The sequence below is a fragment of the Ilyonectria robusta genome, assembly GCF_021365365.1.
Source record: "Ilyonectria robusta strain PMI_751 chromosome Unknown BGZ61scaffold_10, whole genome shotgun sequence".
Classification (NCBI taxonomy): Eukaryota; Fungi; Ascomycota; class Sordariomycetes; order Hypocreales; family Nectriaceae; genus Ilyonectria; species Ilyonectria robusta.
In genome coordinates, this window is record NW_025764444.1 from 152,832 (window position 1) to 169,377 (window position 16,546).

A 16,546-nucleotide genomic window follows, 5' to 3' on the forward strand; every position below is an offset into this window, starting at 1 on the left:
ACGCTCTAGACCGACGAGAAAATGTCCACATTCTAACAATGAAAGCTTTGTGGCTTGTCCGCTTTTCCGCTTTCTCACCCTGGGGCTTCAATCGACCTGGGCTAGGCTTTGAGATCGGCCGAGTTGGGCTGGATTTGAGCCTGACTCCTTGCGCAACCCACAGATGAGCTTAACATGAGGGACAGTTTTCGTTTTGTATCTATCCGTGTCAAACAGCATGATGGGAAATGTCAGCTTTGCATAGGTCCGGATCCTGGTTTCCTGCGAACCTAGATGCCCTCAACAACCTAGATCATCGGCTATTGATGGCATCATTAGATCAAGGGCATCCGGCGTCGAATCAAGGGCATCTGGATCAGTCAGATCCCTAGGTATGAGTAGCTAGCTTTGTTCATTCCTAGACGAAAGACAAGATCATCCTTTGTCTGATATCTGGGTATATTCTGTTGACGTACTATGCCTGTGTGTATATTTTATGGCTCCGCGCCGATCTTGAAGTGTTAGCTTATTTAACCAAGTCAAAGCGCAAGTGAGACAAAAGTAAGCAATGGTCCATTTGAGCGAGTCTGGGCCAACGCTTGTATGATTCTGTGCCGCGTCAACAGGAAATAATCCTACCCATACTCAACTGAGACATTTACATTGCCCAACGACTTTGCACCTCCTTGTTGTCAACGATAAGCGTAGACTTTTAGTATCTAAAGGCTGGTACATCTGCTCAATATCCATCATTACCTACAGTGATTTATTTGACACTGCTCGGGACATCGTACTCTGAACTCGCACTTGAGCAAACCCAACCATGTCGACCACCTCTTCTGCTGATGGTAATGATCCAACGAGCATCCGTGGTACATTGCCCAGCGGAGACAGTGGCAGTTCCTCACCTTGGTCAGTCATCGATAACTCCAATGAAGACTCCAATGACGACAGCCATGGATCTTCGCGACCCATCGAGCCTATTGCTATTATAGGCATGAGCTGTCGTCTACCGGGCAGTGCTAGTGATCTCACTGGCTTCTGGGAAATGCTTCGCAACGGGCGAACCGCTTGGACACCGGGTCCAGGAAGCCACTTCAACATGAAGGCATTTCAAGATGCATCCGGAGAAACTGCCGACAGTGTAAGTTCGGAACAGGGAACACTTCTCTACACTAAGCGCAACGGGCTAATCACCTTTTGTATTTACTCACAAATAGACCAATGTTCTGGGAGCACATTTTCTCAAAGGAGATGTTCGCGCATTTGATGCATCTTTCTTTGGCCTCAACGCATTGGAAGCTTCAGTGAGTCACACTTCTGTGGTGCGGTGCGGCCTCAACCATGGGACCATGTTAACTTTCTCGCAAGGCCATGGACCCGCAGCACAGGCTTCTGCTAGAGATTGCATACGAGGCATTTGAGAATGCTGGAATCACCATAGATTCGCTATGGGGGTCGAAAACTGGTGTCTACGTTGGCCAATGGACTACTGACTACCACGAGGTTGCTACACGGGACGTCCTTTACCCTCCAAAGTATCTGGTGACCGGGACTGGCCCAGCCATTTCTTCTAACCGTATCTCCTACTTCTTCAATTTGCATGGTCCGAGTTTCACTCTCGACACCGGGTGCTCGTCAAGCTTGGTAGCACTTCATCAAGCCATCCACAGTCTGCGGAGTGGCGAAGCATCGCAATGTTTTGTCGGCGGCGTCAACTTGCTTCTTGACCCCCAGCGCTTTGTGTATCAGAGTAAGCTGTCTATGTTTTCTACCGAGGGACGGTGCTTCTCCTTCGACGCCCGTGCAAACGGCTACGGACGCGGCGAGGGTTGCACTGGCGTGGTGCTGAAACCTCTATCAGCGGCTTTGAGGGATAATGACCACATCCGAGCCGTGATTCGCAACTCTTCGGTTACGCAAGACGGGCGAACACCAGGTCTGACGGTTCCCAGCGCTGCTGCTCAGATTGAGGCAATTGAGAGGGCTTATAGACAAGCTTCAATGGTTCCGAAGGCTGACTATGTCGAGGCGCATGGCACCGGAACCAAGGTCGGTGATCCTATCGAAGTCAGCGCAATTGCTGCTGCGTTCCAGCAACACAACAAATCCGCCGGACCGTTGCCAATTGGCTCCGTGAAGGGGAACATTGGCCACACGGAAGCCGCTGCTGGTCTCGCAGGCTTGATCAAATCCGTTCTCATGCTTGAGAAAGGAATGATACCACCGCAAGCGAATTACAAAATTACGAACCCGGCAATTTTACTCGATGAGTGGAATATGAGAGTAAGTACTTGGAGCAGAGTTTTGCAATTTTTCTGCCTTTGACTGTTCGTGGCTAAGATTTTTTAGATCCCGACCAGGTTAGAAGAGAAAAGACTTCGCAGAATTTCAGTCAACAGGTGCGTGAACATGATGGTTTTACACCTCCGACACACTTGCCATGCTAATAAGTCTCATTATAGCTTCGGATATGGTGGAACAAATGCCCACGTCATCGTGGATGAAGCCACAAGCATGCTGTCGACCTGGTTGTTATCCTCCCCGTCTTTAGACCAAAGACTATCCCCTGTGGATTGCAAGGAAACTCAACGCGTCTTCTTCCTGAGCGCGGCAAGTGAGAAATCTCTTCAGACGATGTGCAAGGGGTTGAGTCGATACCTGATTGCACACCGTCGAGGAGGAAACGAGAACCTGTTACTCCCCCGCCTGGCTCACACCTTGGGAAAACAAAGCGTTCATCCTTACCGAATGTCACTGGTTGCGTCGAACATCCAAGACTTGCTCCAGCAGTTGGTTGTCTCCGAATCATCTTCGATCCCCAAATGTCAGAACAAAGGCGAGCCACGCATTGGTTTTGTTTTCAGCGGACAAGGAGCCCAATATGCCGAGATGGGTCGTCATCTCCTCATTTACCCAAGATTTCGGCAATCAATGGAACAAGCGCGAGAGCATCTTGGTCGCCTTGGCTGTTCATGGGATCTCCTGGAAGAACTCAGCCGGTCCGGAGAGGCATCTCGCATCGATGAGCCCGCTATTTCTCAGCCGTCGTGTACCGCTATTCAACTCGCCTTAGTTGATCTCTTGGCTGAATTTGGTATCTCGCCATGTGCCGTTGTCGGACACTCCAGTGGAGAAATAGCAGCCACTTACGCTGTTGGTGCTGTCTCGTTTGATGATGCCATGGCCATCTCGTACTTCCGTGGCAAGGTCACCAGCGAGCTGCTTGCAGGCGAATCGCATCGACTAGGCGCTATGCTTGCGGTTGGCATTGCTCCAGAGATTGTTGAAGAGCATATCGCCAGGACGACAGCAGAGCACGGGAAAATGAGAATAGCTTGCTTCAACAGTCCTCGCAGTGTCACTGTTTCTGGGGATGCAACTGCCGTCGACGAATTGAAGAATGCCCTTGATTCAAATGGCTATTTCAACCGCAAACTGAAGACAAATGGGGCTGCCTACCATTCACATCACATGGAGGCGATAGAAAAGTCATACGCCGAGTTGTTGGGAAATCTGCAACCAATGTCGCAAGAGGCGAAGAGTCGCTTTTTCAGCACAGTCACTGGCAAAGAGTTTTCCGACCTGAGTAAAATATCTACAAGCTATTGGACCAAGAATCTCTTGAGTCCGGTACTATTCACACAAGCTTTGTCTCAAGTGATCGAGCAGACATTCGACGGTCAGAAGCTCGATGTTGTTCTTGAACTTGGTCCCCATTCACAGATGGGCGGGCCAGTCAAACAAATCCTCAAGGAAGGTCCCAAGGACCACAGCCAGATCAAGTATATGAGTTGTTTGACAAGAGGGAAGAATGCTGAGGTGGCACTACTCGAGACGTTGTCGCAGTTATGCATCCAAGGTCGCTTAATCCCGCTTCATCAGCTCAACAGATATGAGGCCCACTCTCCACCGAGCCTATTGGTGGACCTTCCTCCATACCCATTTGATCATGCAAGAACATTCTGGCATGAATCAAGAGTGTCCAAGAATTACAAAAATCGCAAATATCTGCCACATGAGCTTTTGGGTGCACTTTCACCAGAGGGGAATCACTTGGAACCACGTTGGCGCCACTTCTTGTCTCTAAAGCAGAGCCCGTGGCTCAAAAATCACATCGTACAGGGACAAATCGTGTTTCCTGCTGCCGGCTACCTCACCATGGCAATACAGGCCATACAACAACACACCCAAGCGATGAAACCTACAGCTCAAGTCGAGAGTGTTGTTCTGCGAAATGTCAACATCGGAAAGGCACTCCTTCTCCACGAGGATGGCCCCAACGTGGAGATTGGGCTATCACTTCGCCCGCAATCAACGTCAGCTCGAGACTCATCTCCTATCTGGAGCGAGTTCCGAGTCTTCTCAACATCACCTGAAGACAAGTGGACAGAGCATTGCAGAGGCCTAGTCCGAGCCATCACTGAAAAAGAAGAGGGTCATGACGTGATTCTCCCATTTCGAAGCATTCAAGACGCAGGCGCCACATGCTCTCGCCGGGTCACTCCAAGCAAATTCTACCACCTCAGTCGGCAGGTGGGTATTGATTGGCAGCAGCCCTTTGACAACTTGTCTGACATAAGAACTGGCAACGGTGCGTCGATGGCTACTGCATGCGCAACTATGTGTCCTACCAAGAGTGGTGCAGGGGACTCTCTCCACGCCTCTTTGCTGGATTCCACCTTATTCCAAGGTTACTTCGCATACCTTCTCCTCGAAACTGGTCTTGGTTCGCCGGCTGTCCCAACTTTCATAAAGGAGATGCGAGTTGTCAATAAGCCTGTGGCATCCGGCACAGAGCTGGTCAGCACTGCAGTCAGCAACCCAGAGGATCGATACACATATGACATCGTCATTCAAGACTCTGGCCTTCTTGAAGATGCTTTGATTCAAGCCCAAGGAGTAAGCGTCACGAAATTGCCAGGGGACGCTCCCAGGAGCTTTGAAGATGTTTGCTTCGCAGTTGATTGGGTTCCCTACGTGGACAGCTGGCAACCGGAGAGTCGAGACAGATTCTGCCAGACAAGAGCATCGCCTGTGACACCTTTGAGATCGAGTCAATACTTGGATGGTATTGCGGTGCGGTATATACAGGAAGCACTGTCAACAGTGAAGTTGGCCGAGATTCCGGATACGTACAAACCCATTGTCCGCCGCTTGCAAACCTGGGCACAGAGCTCAGCATCAAGCCCATCGCCTTTATCCAAGAATCCGGAAGTCGTGGATGCCACCGACCTCGAAAGCATTTTGGTCAAGATTGGTCCTCATTTGGCAGATATCCTTGCAGAAAAGGTTTCTCTGCTGTCGTTGATTACTGCAGAGGACTTCGCTCAAGTGTACAACTCAGATGAATCCAAGCAGTGTATCCACCACATAGCGGAATATTGCCACGCGCTCGGCAGCCTGACACCTCGGTTGAAAGCGCTCATGGTTGGCCCAGCCATCACGGCTGGCGCAAGACCTATTGTGAATGCATTCAATGGAAGAGAGGGCCGCTATCTCAGCAAATGCGACCTGGCCGGCATATCTCCAGGCTGCTTTGAGACTGTCAAGGAGGAGCTTGGTAATCTCGAGGATGTGCTGGAGCTTCGAGATTGGGATCTTGGCATGACCGAACAAGGACTTGAAACAGCCAGTTATGACCTAATCATTGCTTCTCACGCCGTCAAGAGCGTTGAGAGTATCGACTCGGTCCTTTCTGAACTCAAGGGACTGCTGAAGCCAGGTGCAAAGCTCATCCTCATCGCTGTCACGCGAGAGACGCTACACTACGACCTTCTGTGTGGTTTGTTCGAAGCCCAGATGTTCAAGCAAGAAAAAGGTCAGGAATTTCAGATGCTGTCTCCAGTCATTCCGCGCGAGCTTTGGTTGGTCAAACTGAAGGAGGCAGGGTTCTTTGACCCAAACGTCTGTTTTGAGAGCGAAGTCGCAGACGAACAGAGTGCATTGAGCGTCTTCATGGCAGAGGTGCCCTGGAATTCCGTGCCAGATGTCGTACCACGGATGGACTTTGTTACGACCGATCGCGATCCTTCGGAAGTTATGGCGATTAACCACCGCCTGAGCCCGATCATGGCTGCTCTTCCAGAGTTGCAGGTGTCAGTACACTCGGTGACCGAGCCTTCTTCCGGACACAACATGGCAATCATCCTGCCAGACGTGGCTCGAAAAATGTGTTTCAACCCCGAGACGTCATGCTGGCTGAGCTTCAAGAACTGGCTGTTGAAAGCTCGCATTGTGTTATTCGTCAGTAACAATAGCACTACGAAGGGGCATGACAACGCACACAGAGCCATTTGGACTGGGCTCGCCCGATCCATCCGTCAGGAGTTCCCTCATATCCGATTTCTTACAATGGATTTTGAAGACGGAGACATTTTTACAAAGCTCTCTGAATACTTGCCTCGTCTGATGGAGCGTACCCCAGTCTTTGACTTTACGCGGCCTGCATACGAAACAGAAAATGAGTTCATTGAGGTTGATGGCCAACTCCACGTTTCAAGAGTGAAGCCCTCACAGGCGGTCACTGATTACATTTGCAGAATGCATCAGACGTCAGCTACCACCATGACTCCCTTCCTAGACCGCGGCCGAACTCTCACAGCCGAGCTGGGAATTCCTGGCTTACTTGAGACAATTCGATGGAAGGATGACTTGGAAGGGTCGACACTTGGTGACGATGAGCTACGATTGGAGCTTCGCGCCGCCAGTATTAATTTCAAAGATGTTCTCATAGCTGCGGGCCAGCTTCCAGGAATTACCAGCATGCGCAACGACTGCAGCGGCGTCGTCGTCGAGGTTGGCGCCAACATGCGGCACCGGTTCAAAGCTGGCGATCGGGTATTAGCCCTCTATTCACGATCATACACAAACTATCCTGTCGTTCATGGAGACTGCTGCGAGACTATTCCCGAAGGTCTGTCGTTTGACGAGGCCGCCAGCGTCCCTATTGTATGGGCAACGGTGTACTACTCTCTTATTGACATGGGCCGCCTGACTAAGGGTGATAAGATTCTCATTCACTCCGCAGCCGGCGCCGTGGGCCAGGCTGCCATCATGTTGGCTCAGCATATCGGGGCTGAGATCTTTGCTACTGTCGGTAGCCAGAGTAAGCGAGAGCTTCTCCATGACGGCTTCGGAATCCCCCACGATCATATCTTCTCAAGCCGTACTACGGCCTTTTACGGAAGAATCAAGGATATGACAGGTGACCACGGCGTCGATGTGGTTCTAAACTCTCTGTCTGGGGAGATGTTTCGTCATTCTTGCAATTTGATGGCTCCTTTTGGACGATTTGTCGAAATTGGAAGAAAGGAGCTTATGGATGATGCACTAATGCCTATGGGCTTTCTTCTCAAGAACATTACATTCAACTATGTTGACATGGCGCAAATCATCGATATTAATAAGTCGCTGGCCAGGCGCATCCTTCATGATGCAGTGGCTCTTCTGGCCAAGGGGTCCATTGGTCCGGTGCGGCTGACATCAATGCCCATGTCTGATATCGAGGCCGCATTTCGTCTTATTCAGGCCGGTAAGCATCATGGAAAGATCATCCTGAGTGTCGAAGCAAATCAAGAAGTCATGGTAAGTTATCACGATGGTATTCGAAGCCTTGGGAAACGAGTTCTCTTGACTAACAGATACAAGGCCATTCCACCTGCTCCAGAAGTCGCAAAATTCCAACCAGATGCCACGTACGCAGTCATCGGTGGGTTTGGTGGTATTGGACGCGCCGCAATCGAATGGATGGCAGACAATGGCGCCAAACACATTGTCTCACTCACTCGCTCAGGCGCCAAGAGCCAGCAGAATCTCGACTTCGTTGAACAGATCAAGTCCAAAGGGGTCAATCTTGTCGCTGAGAAGTGTGATGTGACTTTAGAAGCTGAAGTTGCTCTCATCGCACGTCGCTTCAAGGAGGAAGACGGTCTGTATCCAATTCGCGGCGTCATCCAGTCTTCCGTGGTTTTTGAGGTAAGTCTTGTCCCCAGAATTGTCCAGAAACGCAGGCACGAAACTGGAATATAATCTCACACGTACATGTCGCAGGATGGGTTATTTGAGCAAATGTCTGCCGAGAGGTGGTGGAACGTACTTGGCCCTAAGGTTCAAGGCACCAAAAACTTGGACAATTGCTTCCGGGAGGATGTAGATTTCTTCATCGTGATGTCGTCCATCATCAGCATCTCTGGAAATGACGGGCAGGCCAACTACGCAGCAGCATGCTGCTTCCAAGACGAACTTGTGCGTCAGCGTGTGGCTTCTGGGCTCCATGCCTTCTCCATGAATATTGGCCCAGTTAGCAATGTCGGTTGGTTGAGCGAGAGACCAGACGTGGCCAAAGAGGTTCAACGTCGCGGATTCGGGGCTATATCCATCTCCCAGGTGCTCTCCATGCTGAACTACGCCATCCTACACAAGTCGGACAGGAATGGTCCAAGCAGCAGCGTGTGTGCGATATCTCCACCGCCGTACTCGGAGGACTCGAATGAACAGGCCAAAAGACGAGAGACGAGGTTCGCCCACGTCGTCAAGATACGAAATGAGTCGCATACTGCTAGGGCGGCGGACACAAACGATACTCTGGCGCAGCTTGATAACGCAGCCACGTTTGAAGTTGCGGTCGACGTTATTTCCGGGGCCCTACTTCAGCAGCTTGCAAAATTGATTGCCACACCTAAGGACATGCTGAGCGCCGACAACAGTCTGGATCATTATGGCGTGGATTCTTTGATCGCGGTGGAGATGAGGAACTGGATCGTGGCCTATCTTCGCACTGATTTGCCTCTTATGGTACTTAGAGGGACAGGTAGTATTCGTGACTTGGCAAAGCTGATCGGTAAGGAGTCGCCATTAGTGGGCTTACATTGAAACTGGCCTTGAGGTATTACTTTGTTTTGCTATCAATTCGCCTTGGGAAACCTGGACCCGCCATCCCCCATGAATGAACAAGGATGATCGATACCGCTCAGGGTAACGTCGAATCAGATAGGTCAGTAACGAATTCTACAATTCGGGCCAAAAATATTAGCAATTGATCATATCTTAAGACGATGCGACGACCGCCACGACCGTAATGATGAAGTAGATAGTGTGTCATGCTGTACCAAAATTCCTCTCTCGCTAATCTCACAGACTGATTAATAGGGTTGAGCCAGCAGTCCCAAGACATGACAGAACTTCCTGTGAAAGTTTGCCCGCCGTAGGTCCCTTCCCAGCAAAAGCAAGGTTTGCGACGATAACACCTCGCAATTCAAAGTCCAAAGATCTCCCACGCACTATTATTTAGTTGGCCAGTATTGCTGGACAAACTCTAGAGGCTCCTTAAGCCATGGGGTTGCCATGGTATGGTTTCCGTCAAATGTATGAGTCCCAGTTTGCCAAGTGAGAAAAAGAGGTACATCCGGCTGTAGTTTCTTAGCTTTAGAAGCCCAGCGTTCGGTGTGCTGCCATGGTATCTTTGCGTATCCTCTATTAGCCTTGCTTCCTCGAATGGGTGGGTACTTACAGCTTCATCCTCCTTGGAGTGATAGAGTAGAATAGGTGGCAGCGGACCTGCTGTGTCGAGGCTACTCATAGGATCAAGCCATGCCTTATCACCAGAGATATCAACCAGTCGGCTGGCATGGGTCAAGGCGAAGTGCAGAGTCATCCTACTGCCGAACTTCGCACGCGTGCAGATCTTGCCCGGCTCTAGCGCTGCGAGGTGCTCCTCGACAATAGAGTATGGATAGGGATGCATCCATGCGCCGGGCACCTCATCCCCATCAGGATCCGGTGGTTTGATGCAGCCTGCAACATCAGCGGCTGGGTACTGCACGAAGAGAATGTTAATCGGCAGTTTGGTGAGGGGCAGAAGAGCCGTTTGCAAGGTCAGATATCCTCCAGCGCTTTCACCACCGACGAGCAAATTGTTCACGTCTAGTTCTAGGTCTGGGTAGGATTTGTGCACAACTTGCTGCGCATCTCCCTGTTCAATCCATTGCCAGAATGAGCGAATGTCGTCAAGCCCATCCGTAATCTCGTGTTCAGGGCGTAGGCGGTAGTCCGGCGTGAGGATCACGGCGCCATGTTTAAGCGCCATCTCAAGAAAGCTGGTATAGTGTCAATACTATCTTACATAAAATCTAATATGTACAGGTTTTCTTACAATGGTCTCAAGGAAGCCTCAGCTTCTCCCTCCGTCCACCCTCCGCCATGGTATCTCACCAGAAGTGGACGCGGGCCCTGTGGACGCTCCTTGGGTATGACGAAGAACGCATGGATAGGTTGGGAGTTGATGTATTTATAAGCGACCCGATAAGCATGAAAGTGCTCAAGCAATTTGATCGAATTCTCATGCTGGTTCACCGGGTCAATGGTGTATGGCTCCATGTTTAGAGAGTTGGGTAACTACTCAAGCAACTGTAATCTTTGTCACTCTCCGGAGTTGAAGGACCCGAGTTGGAGAATATATACTATTTTGCCAGATGATAATTAGTAAGGACACGCGGCTTCACGGACCGAGCTGCATATCATCCGATTAGCCGTGTGGCCATTTGTGCCCCGGGAAAATGCGGATGGAGGTTCAACCCCGCGCTTATGTCTTATCGCCCAGAGTGAGTCACCATTATGCAGTGAGTTTATTGGGTAGTGGGGAATCGTAGTGGGATCATGGCAGGGAATTTGAGTTGACTCGTCCTCAGTTCTAGCATCCAAAGTTCTCAGCAGCTTACATACTACGTCATACACCGGTCCTCACGCAAAAGTCGCCGGATCCTAGACCTTCTGACGGGTCGGACAAAGAGTCTTAGCCTTAGGTCTCACCTGAATCCCAGCTTAGACAGGGGACCTTATTGCAGAGGTTAAACCATCCAGATATGTGTGTGGCGTCATCACTAGACATTATGACGTGGCTGGCAGTTTGGGAGGAATTGACCAAAACGTGAACGTCACTTAAGAACTTGCTTGTATTGCAGTTTGGGTATGTATGAGTTCATGAGAGACATGTTTCGACGATGATTGTAATCACAATTTGAGAGCTATCGGGATGGTTTCGAAATGTCTAAGAGCAGTGCTGTTTTGATAGGATGAGATACAACGGATGAGAATGGATGATGCAGCAAGTTGGGGGTATCTCAGAGCCGAAAGGAGGAATAACATAAGGCGAGCGGCTTGTCAAAGTGTAAGTTCACGAGGACTCTATCAGCTTGCATTGCCTGACTTCCGGAAACTGACTTTTAGGCGGCCTTCAGTGGTACTAAGCGCGTTAATACCGGATCAGGCCTTGGTAATTGTTCGATAACGAAGGATAGGGATGCATAATTGTAGATAAATATATTCAAAAGATCCTAGTATATACAGTGAACTGGGGGGGGGGATGCATGATCTACCCGGTGGCAGCAACTCATTATACCGAGATACTCGGAGGCGAAACTCAAGCATACTGAAATCTATTTCCGTTTCTAAAGATGAGTACTCGCCGCTTTATGCTGAGCGCTACCAACTGAAGGCTGAGGATTTCTGCATTTGGGCTGAGATGGGCTGAGAAGGGCGGAGCGAATTGCAGAACCACTTTTAGGACCATCGTCCCAGATCTGGGACAAAGCCGATAACACTAGCCCCACACCAGCCTCTGCAACCTCTCCGGCTAACAGAATCACAGACTGCACAATAATTAAGTGAAAATTAAAAGTTTCTATCAATATAAATTTGTAGTCTGTTTATTCCTATCTCCTTACAGACAATTAAGTTCATATCGAGATTATGCCATCACGCAGGCTAGTCTATACAGTCATTCTAAGGACCAATAATTACTTGCTTAATTAAGTTTCCATACTTGCGGCACAAATTGTAGCATAATGCGAGCTCAGAAGACGGGCTAAGAGTAACTATCTGGCCAGGGGATGCATAAATGATACCTAAAGTGCGTAGCATTCGGTTCCCCCTGGCGTAAGAAGTGCCAAGTGACCTGTCTTGAAGTAGGATAAGGAACGTCTGCTCTATGGGGTGCTTGGATGTTAGCCGAGCCTTACAACCTCGTTCACGAGAAGTATCCCTAATTGTCTGACAATACTAGTGCTTATTGGATCCTAGAGGCTGAAACTGGATCTAATAGAAATGAGGATTAAGTTTGAAAACTGAAGAAATTATGCACGCCCCCACTATTAGGCTGGGCGGCCTTAACTCTTAGTCCCCTGCATCGACTCCCTCCAAATCTGCCTCTTCCTATATATACTTAAATATAATATATACTTATTATATATATTACTTAATATTGTTGATACGATTGTTGGTATTTTTTTTTTACTGTTGAGCTTCTAGTCCCCCCTCTGGGTATGTGTGTACTAGGGCACCGTACCTCTTGATATATTACTTAAAATAAGTATTATAAAATCAGATTATTAAACAGTATAAATATAAGCTTTTAGGTATTTTTAATATATTATAGAGTAAAATACTTTTTAATACTATATTAAATTTAAGAATATAAAAGTTATAAGTCCTCTCTAAATAACTTAGCCTCTTCTTAACTAATTCTTTTTAATATTAAGCTCTAATAACTATTAGTACTATAACTGAGCTCAAGCTAATATTATAATAATCCCTCTTTTCTATTCTTAAGCAGAGTTAACTAAATTAGATCTCAATTGTCCTGGAAAGTATAGACCGCTAAGTGTCTGCTTCGAGAGATTGGGATTCTTTTCCGCAGATGTCGAATATCATCACCTAGATTTAGTCACTTATAATAAAGTATCTAATGAAAGAGTCTAGGAGAAAAGAGGGAAAACCCGTAGTAAGGTCTGGAGCGCGTCATAATATCTAAAGGAGTTGTTGTTGCTTACCTTGGTCCTTGGGTTCAGTTGTATAGACTGGTGCCCATACCTTTTGTCTCCTGTCTTCTTTCTTCTCACCCCAACAACTATCTTCAAGGAGACGTTTAGAACCACCCTCAGCAGAAGCCTTGGCAGTTGTGCAACATCCATAGCCAGAAACTGCAAATCTTGAGAAGAAAAGCATCGCGAAATGGCCACGTTCTCTCGCTCCTTCTTTATTATCTACTTGAACCAGCACACTCAGTGGTTTCTTCAATGCATCGGGAAATTTCGCTATTTCTCGATTTCGCAGGTGCTCGCTCTATCGATTGCTTGAGCCTGAACAAAAGGCAAGGGCAATCAAATGATGACTTGGGTTCTGAGGCGCTCTGGATGCTCCCTTCAATGCGATGCTGAATCGCAGAAGTGGGTATTTGCCGAATCACCGCAATCGTTTTGGACATATGATGCCTTCTCAGTAGCTTACGCTCAGCTTTGTCTTCAAACAAATCTTTTGCGTGGTCACTTCTGAACCCGGCTCAACTTTCGCAATCTTGGTCCTCTGCGAGACTTATACCTGAGGCGAGCGGGTTTGTTGGTTTATGTGTGCCCTTTTCAATGCCTGGCCAATTGACCTCCTCTGCCCACACTTCCAACAGCAGGTTGCACAGCGAAGTCGACATCAAACCCTGACGAACCACCTCATCTCCATCGCCCAGCCCCCTTGTCGGCATCCTTCTTCTACACTCCTAACACCATCGCTTCAACTGCGAGAAGTTAGCATCAGATACGATAGTCTGACCAAACAAGAGTGAACTGACGTCGCCTGGAGGCAGGGCAGGCATCCAACAGAGTTTGACCGCCGGAGGGGATAAAGAACGATGGCATAATCGGTTTCGGGCTTGATAGGTGAGCCTAGTAGAAAGGAAACTATACCTGCCTTGGATAAACAATTAGAAAGCGGATCCATCGATGACGACTTTCCTCTATCGTGGCTTAATACTTTATGGGAGGAAGACCTGATCGTTACGTTTTTTTTTTTTTCATTTTCATCTTTTCGGTCGAATAATCAGCATGATCACTGTTGGTCTTGCTGACTTATTCGTCCCATACACCACTAAAGCCTTTCCTGCCATCGCGTATTTGAAAGAGCCTTCTGCGCTTTTCAATCAGCTCTATACTGTTTGCATGTACTTGTATGAGCTCCATATCACATAAAAATGCGACCTTTTTGACAAAAATTTTCCCTACGATGTTGGCACCTCTCCCCATGCACACTACCCACTTTCCCGAGCAATTATAAAAAAGTCCAGCATCCACTCGAATCCTCCAACGGAGATGCTACTCAATGGGCCAAGGGTCCAGCTAAAGGTATTATCTCTAACTTGGCATGAGACGGACCGAAATTTAGACGAATTCTTCGACTTTGCTTTAAATAAAAAGAATTCTTCGACTTTGCTTTAATTAAAAAAAGTATTTTAGACTCTTCTTATTTTCCTAACCTTAAGCGTTAAGTTTTAATCTAATTTATTTTGAATTCTAAAGAATATCTCTCTATTACTATCTTATATAAAAGAATTATCACCGCAGCTAAAACATCCTCGAATATTCGAGGAAGTAGCAAAAATATCTAAAAGTTCAGTAATAGAAGACCAAAGTCCACTACTATTTAAAAATAATGAGAAAACAATAAAGCCAATATTAGCAGTAAACAGCATAATACTCCTCCAGTTCTCAAAGTAGCGTCCCTTATACAGGTGTAGCCAGAGGAAAGCGCTAATACCATATGTAAACCAAGCGTAAGTAGTAGCCGAACTAACGGCAATAATAGAGTCGAAAACAGGAATAGTATTGGAGAGAATAAAGACAATAATCCAGAAGGCAGTATTACTACCTATCCAGATACCCCATGACTTAGGGGTATTTGCAGTAACTTCCTTAAGAGCATTGATCTGACGCATAATAGTAATATAGACATACTTGGTACCGATATGGCCGCAAGCAAGACCGTCAGTTAATATAGCGGGGAGGACGAGTCCGTAGGCTACCTTAGCAGCAATAATAGGGGCGGAGCTAAGAGCAGGGGAGGCGGTAAACTCTGCAGCGAGGCAGTAGACAGTGATAGCGATGAATGCATAGAAAATAACAGATGCACCCATCAACCATCTGAGAGAGTAAATAAAGTCCTTCTCAGGGTTCTTCATCTCAGCCATATAAGTAACAAAGGCGTAGTTACCAGCTAAGGCAAAGAGGATCTTAAGAACGCAGTTGAAGACCTCGCGGAGGGTAGGAGTTCCAAAAAGCTCAATCTCGGGTTTCCAGCCTTCTGGGGCTCCGGGAGGGTTGCTTATACCGAGGCCGATCATAGTAGAAAGAGACGCGGCAAGGATACTAAGGATACAAGGGAGGCCAGACTGAGCCAAGAATTTAGCAGTCCGGGGAATGCAGAGAATAAAGCAAAGAATGCAGGCAATAGCGATATAGCCAACAGTACAGACAGCATTCTCGCTAATGGCATTCAAAGCAATAGAGATAGTAACAACTGCAGAGGCAGCAGTCATAATAAGTTGCAATAATAGGCCAATGCCAGTAAAGATCTCTGCTGGGCGGCCTCCCACGATCTTCATCATTTCAGCGATATTGGTGACTTTGGGATGGGCCAAGTAGTACCAGAAAATCTCAACACCACTGAAGTAAGTGATGGCGGCTCCGCCGACGAGAGTGATAAGACCGGGAATAAGACCAAGAGTCTTGAAAACTGAAGGGAGAGCAAGTGCTCCAAGACCAAACTGGTTGGTCAGGAGGGCAAAGACGGTATCGAAGCGGCCCATAGTACGGAAGTTCGCTCCACCCTCACCCCCAAAGACGTCTACTTCTGCTTCATCGGGGTAGGCGGGCTTGTGGTCTAAACCTTCATGGTCGGCAGTGTCGCTGTGATCTCCTTGGCTGTGTTCCGCTGTCTCGTTCTTCTCCGACATCATGTCGTTGGTGGTGTTGTGAGATATGTGTGAAAATTCCAATGGGTGTCTTTTTTCGTTCGGTAAGAGATCAAAGTGTTTGGTCTAAGCTGTGATTTTTTGTTGGTTTTTGGTATATTGAGAGCCTTTACTGGTCTCCTGGACCGAGGTGTAAAGGTGTTGATGGTGAAATCTTATTTAGCGATAAATGTTCCAAGAAGGTTGTTTCACTGGCGCATCTGAGAGCGGAGATGAGTGTGAGGATAAGAATAACTGAAAGTAAACCAGTGAGACTAGAGGTAATATATAGTCCAAGAGATGTAGGGCGATGAAGGCCAATTCAATATTGAGCGCCATATTCGAGTTCAAGGATATTCTCTGCTGACATGAGTTTCAAAATCTCTCCACGGTGATATCATAGTGCTCGAAATGCTCCAAAGGAATAACCTCCGAATCTTCCCGGATGACTGCACCAATCAAGAGGCCAGCACGTCCCTTACGAATGCGGAAAATGGAATGTTTGATACCGGACATCGTTAATATTCCGGCGTTTAATCATGAGATATTCGACAGGAAAAGGGCCATCGCTTGCCAACTCAACCCAGACCATCCGCGAGAGAGACTTTGCTGACCCATAGAGACCCTTGGGTAGGGTCTGCGGGAATTAGTTCTGATAGACCCTGGATCGTTGACACCTTCGGACGACCGACGCGAGGATCGTTGATAGTCCACTTCGGGAGTATCCTAGAAACAAAAGGCCCGCGGCAACTAAAGAGCTGTTCCGAGAGAACGGCAGATGTTGGTTGGTCACAG

General features: G+C 48.0%; 3 protein-coding genes across 3 annotated transcripts; 1 reads left to right on the forward strand and 2 right to left on the reverse strand.

The window, feature by feature from the left end:
- Positions 1–802: 802 nt before the first annotated feature.
- BGZ61DRAFT_545062 (putative polyketide synthase) lies at positions 803–9,032 on the forward strand (the record flags this gene model as incomplete). Its single annotated transcript, XM_046255287.1, has 8 exons — positions 803–891; positions 934–1,123; positions 1,200–1,286; positions 1,351–2,265; positions 2,332–2,381; positions 2,445–7,566; positions 7,630–7,956; positions 8,032–9,032. 8 exons carry the CDS (start codon positions 803–805, stop codon positions 8,851–8,853), a joined length of 7,602 nt encoding a protein of 2,533 aa, XP_046104030.1. The 3' UTR covers positions 8,854–9,032.
- A 50-nt stretch (positions 9,033–9,082) lies between these two features.
- BGZ61DRAFT_588396 (Alpha/Beta hydrolase protein) lies at positions 9,083–10,369 on the reverse strand. Its single transcript, XM_046256521.1, has 3 exons — positions 10,133–10,369; positions 9,491–10,076; positions 9,083–9,440 (listed from the first exon to the last, which is right to left on the reverse strand). Exons 1-3 carry the CDS (start codon positions 10,354–10,356, stop codon positions 9,264–9,266), a joined length of 987 nt encoding a protein of 328 aa, XP_046104031.1. The 5' UTR covers positions 10,357–10,369; the 3' UTR covers positions 9,083–9,263.
- Positions 10,370–14,336: 3,967 nt separating this feature from the next.
- BGZ61DRAFT_451867 (transmembrane amino acid transporter protein-domain-containing protein) lies at positions 14,337–15,986 on the reverse strand. Its single transcript, XM_046245874.1, has one exon. The coding sequence runs from the start codon at positions 15,755–15,757 to the stop codon at positions 14,342–14,344; it is 1,416 nt and encodes a 471-aa protein (XP_046104032.1). The 5' UTR covers positions 15,758–15,986; the 3' UTR covers positions 14,337–14,341.
- Between the last annotated feature and the right edge of the window lie 560 nt (positions 15,987–16,546).

What these genes read in the sequence shown, in the direction of transcription:
- BGZ61DRAFT_588396 (XM_046256521.1), bottom strand. Translation starts at nt 10,356, where the DNA reads ATGGAGCCATACACCATTGACCCGGTGAACCAGCATGAGAATTCGATC. An exon ending in GAGGCTTCCTTGAGACCATT is followed by an intron (nt 10,077 to 10,132) that starts GTAAGAAAACCT and finishes ACACTATACCAG; the next exon opens with CTTTCTTGAGATGGCGCTTA. An exon ending in ACTCCAAGGAGGATGAAGCT is followed by an intron (nt 9,441 to 9,490) that starts GTAAGTACCCAC and finishes GGATACGCAAAG; the next exon opens with ATACCATGGCAGCACACCGA.
- BGZ61DRAFT_451867 (XM_046245874.1), bottom strand. Translation starts at nt 15,757, where the DNA reads ATGATGTCGGAGAAGAACGAGACAGCGGAACACAGCCAAGGAGATCAC.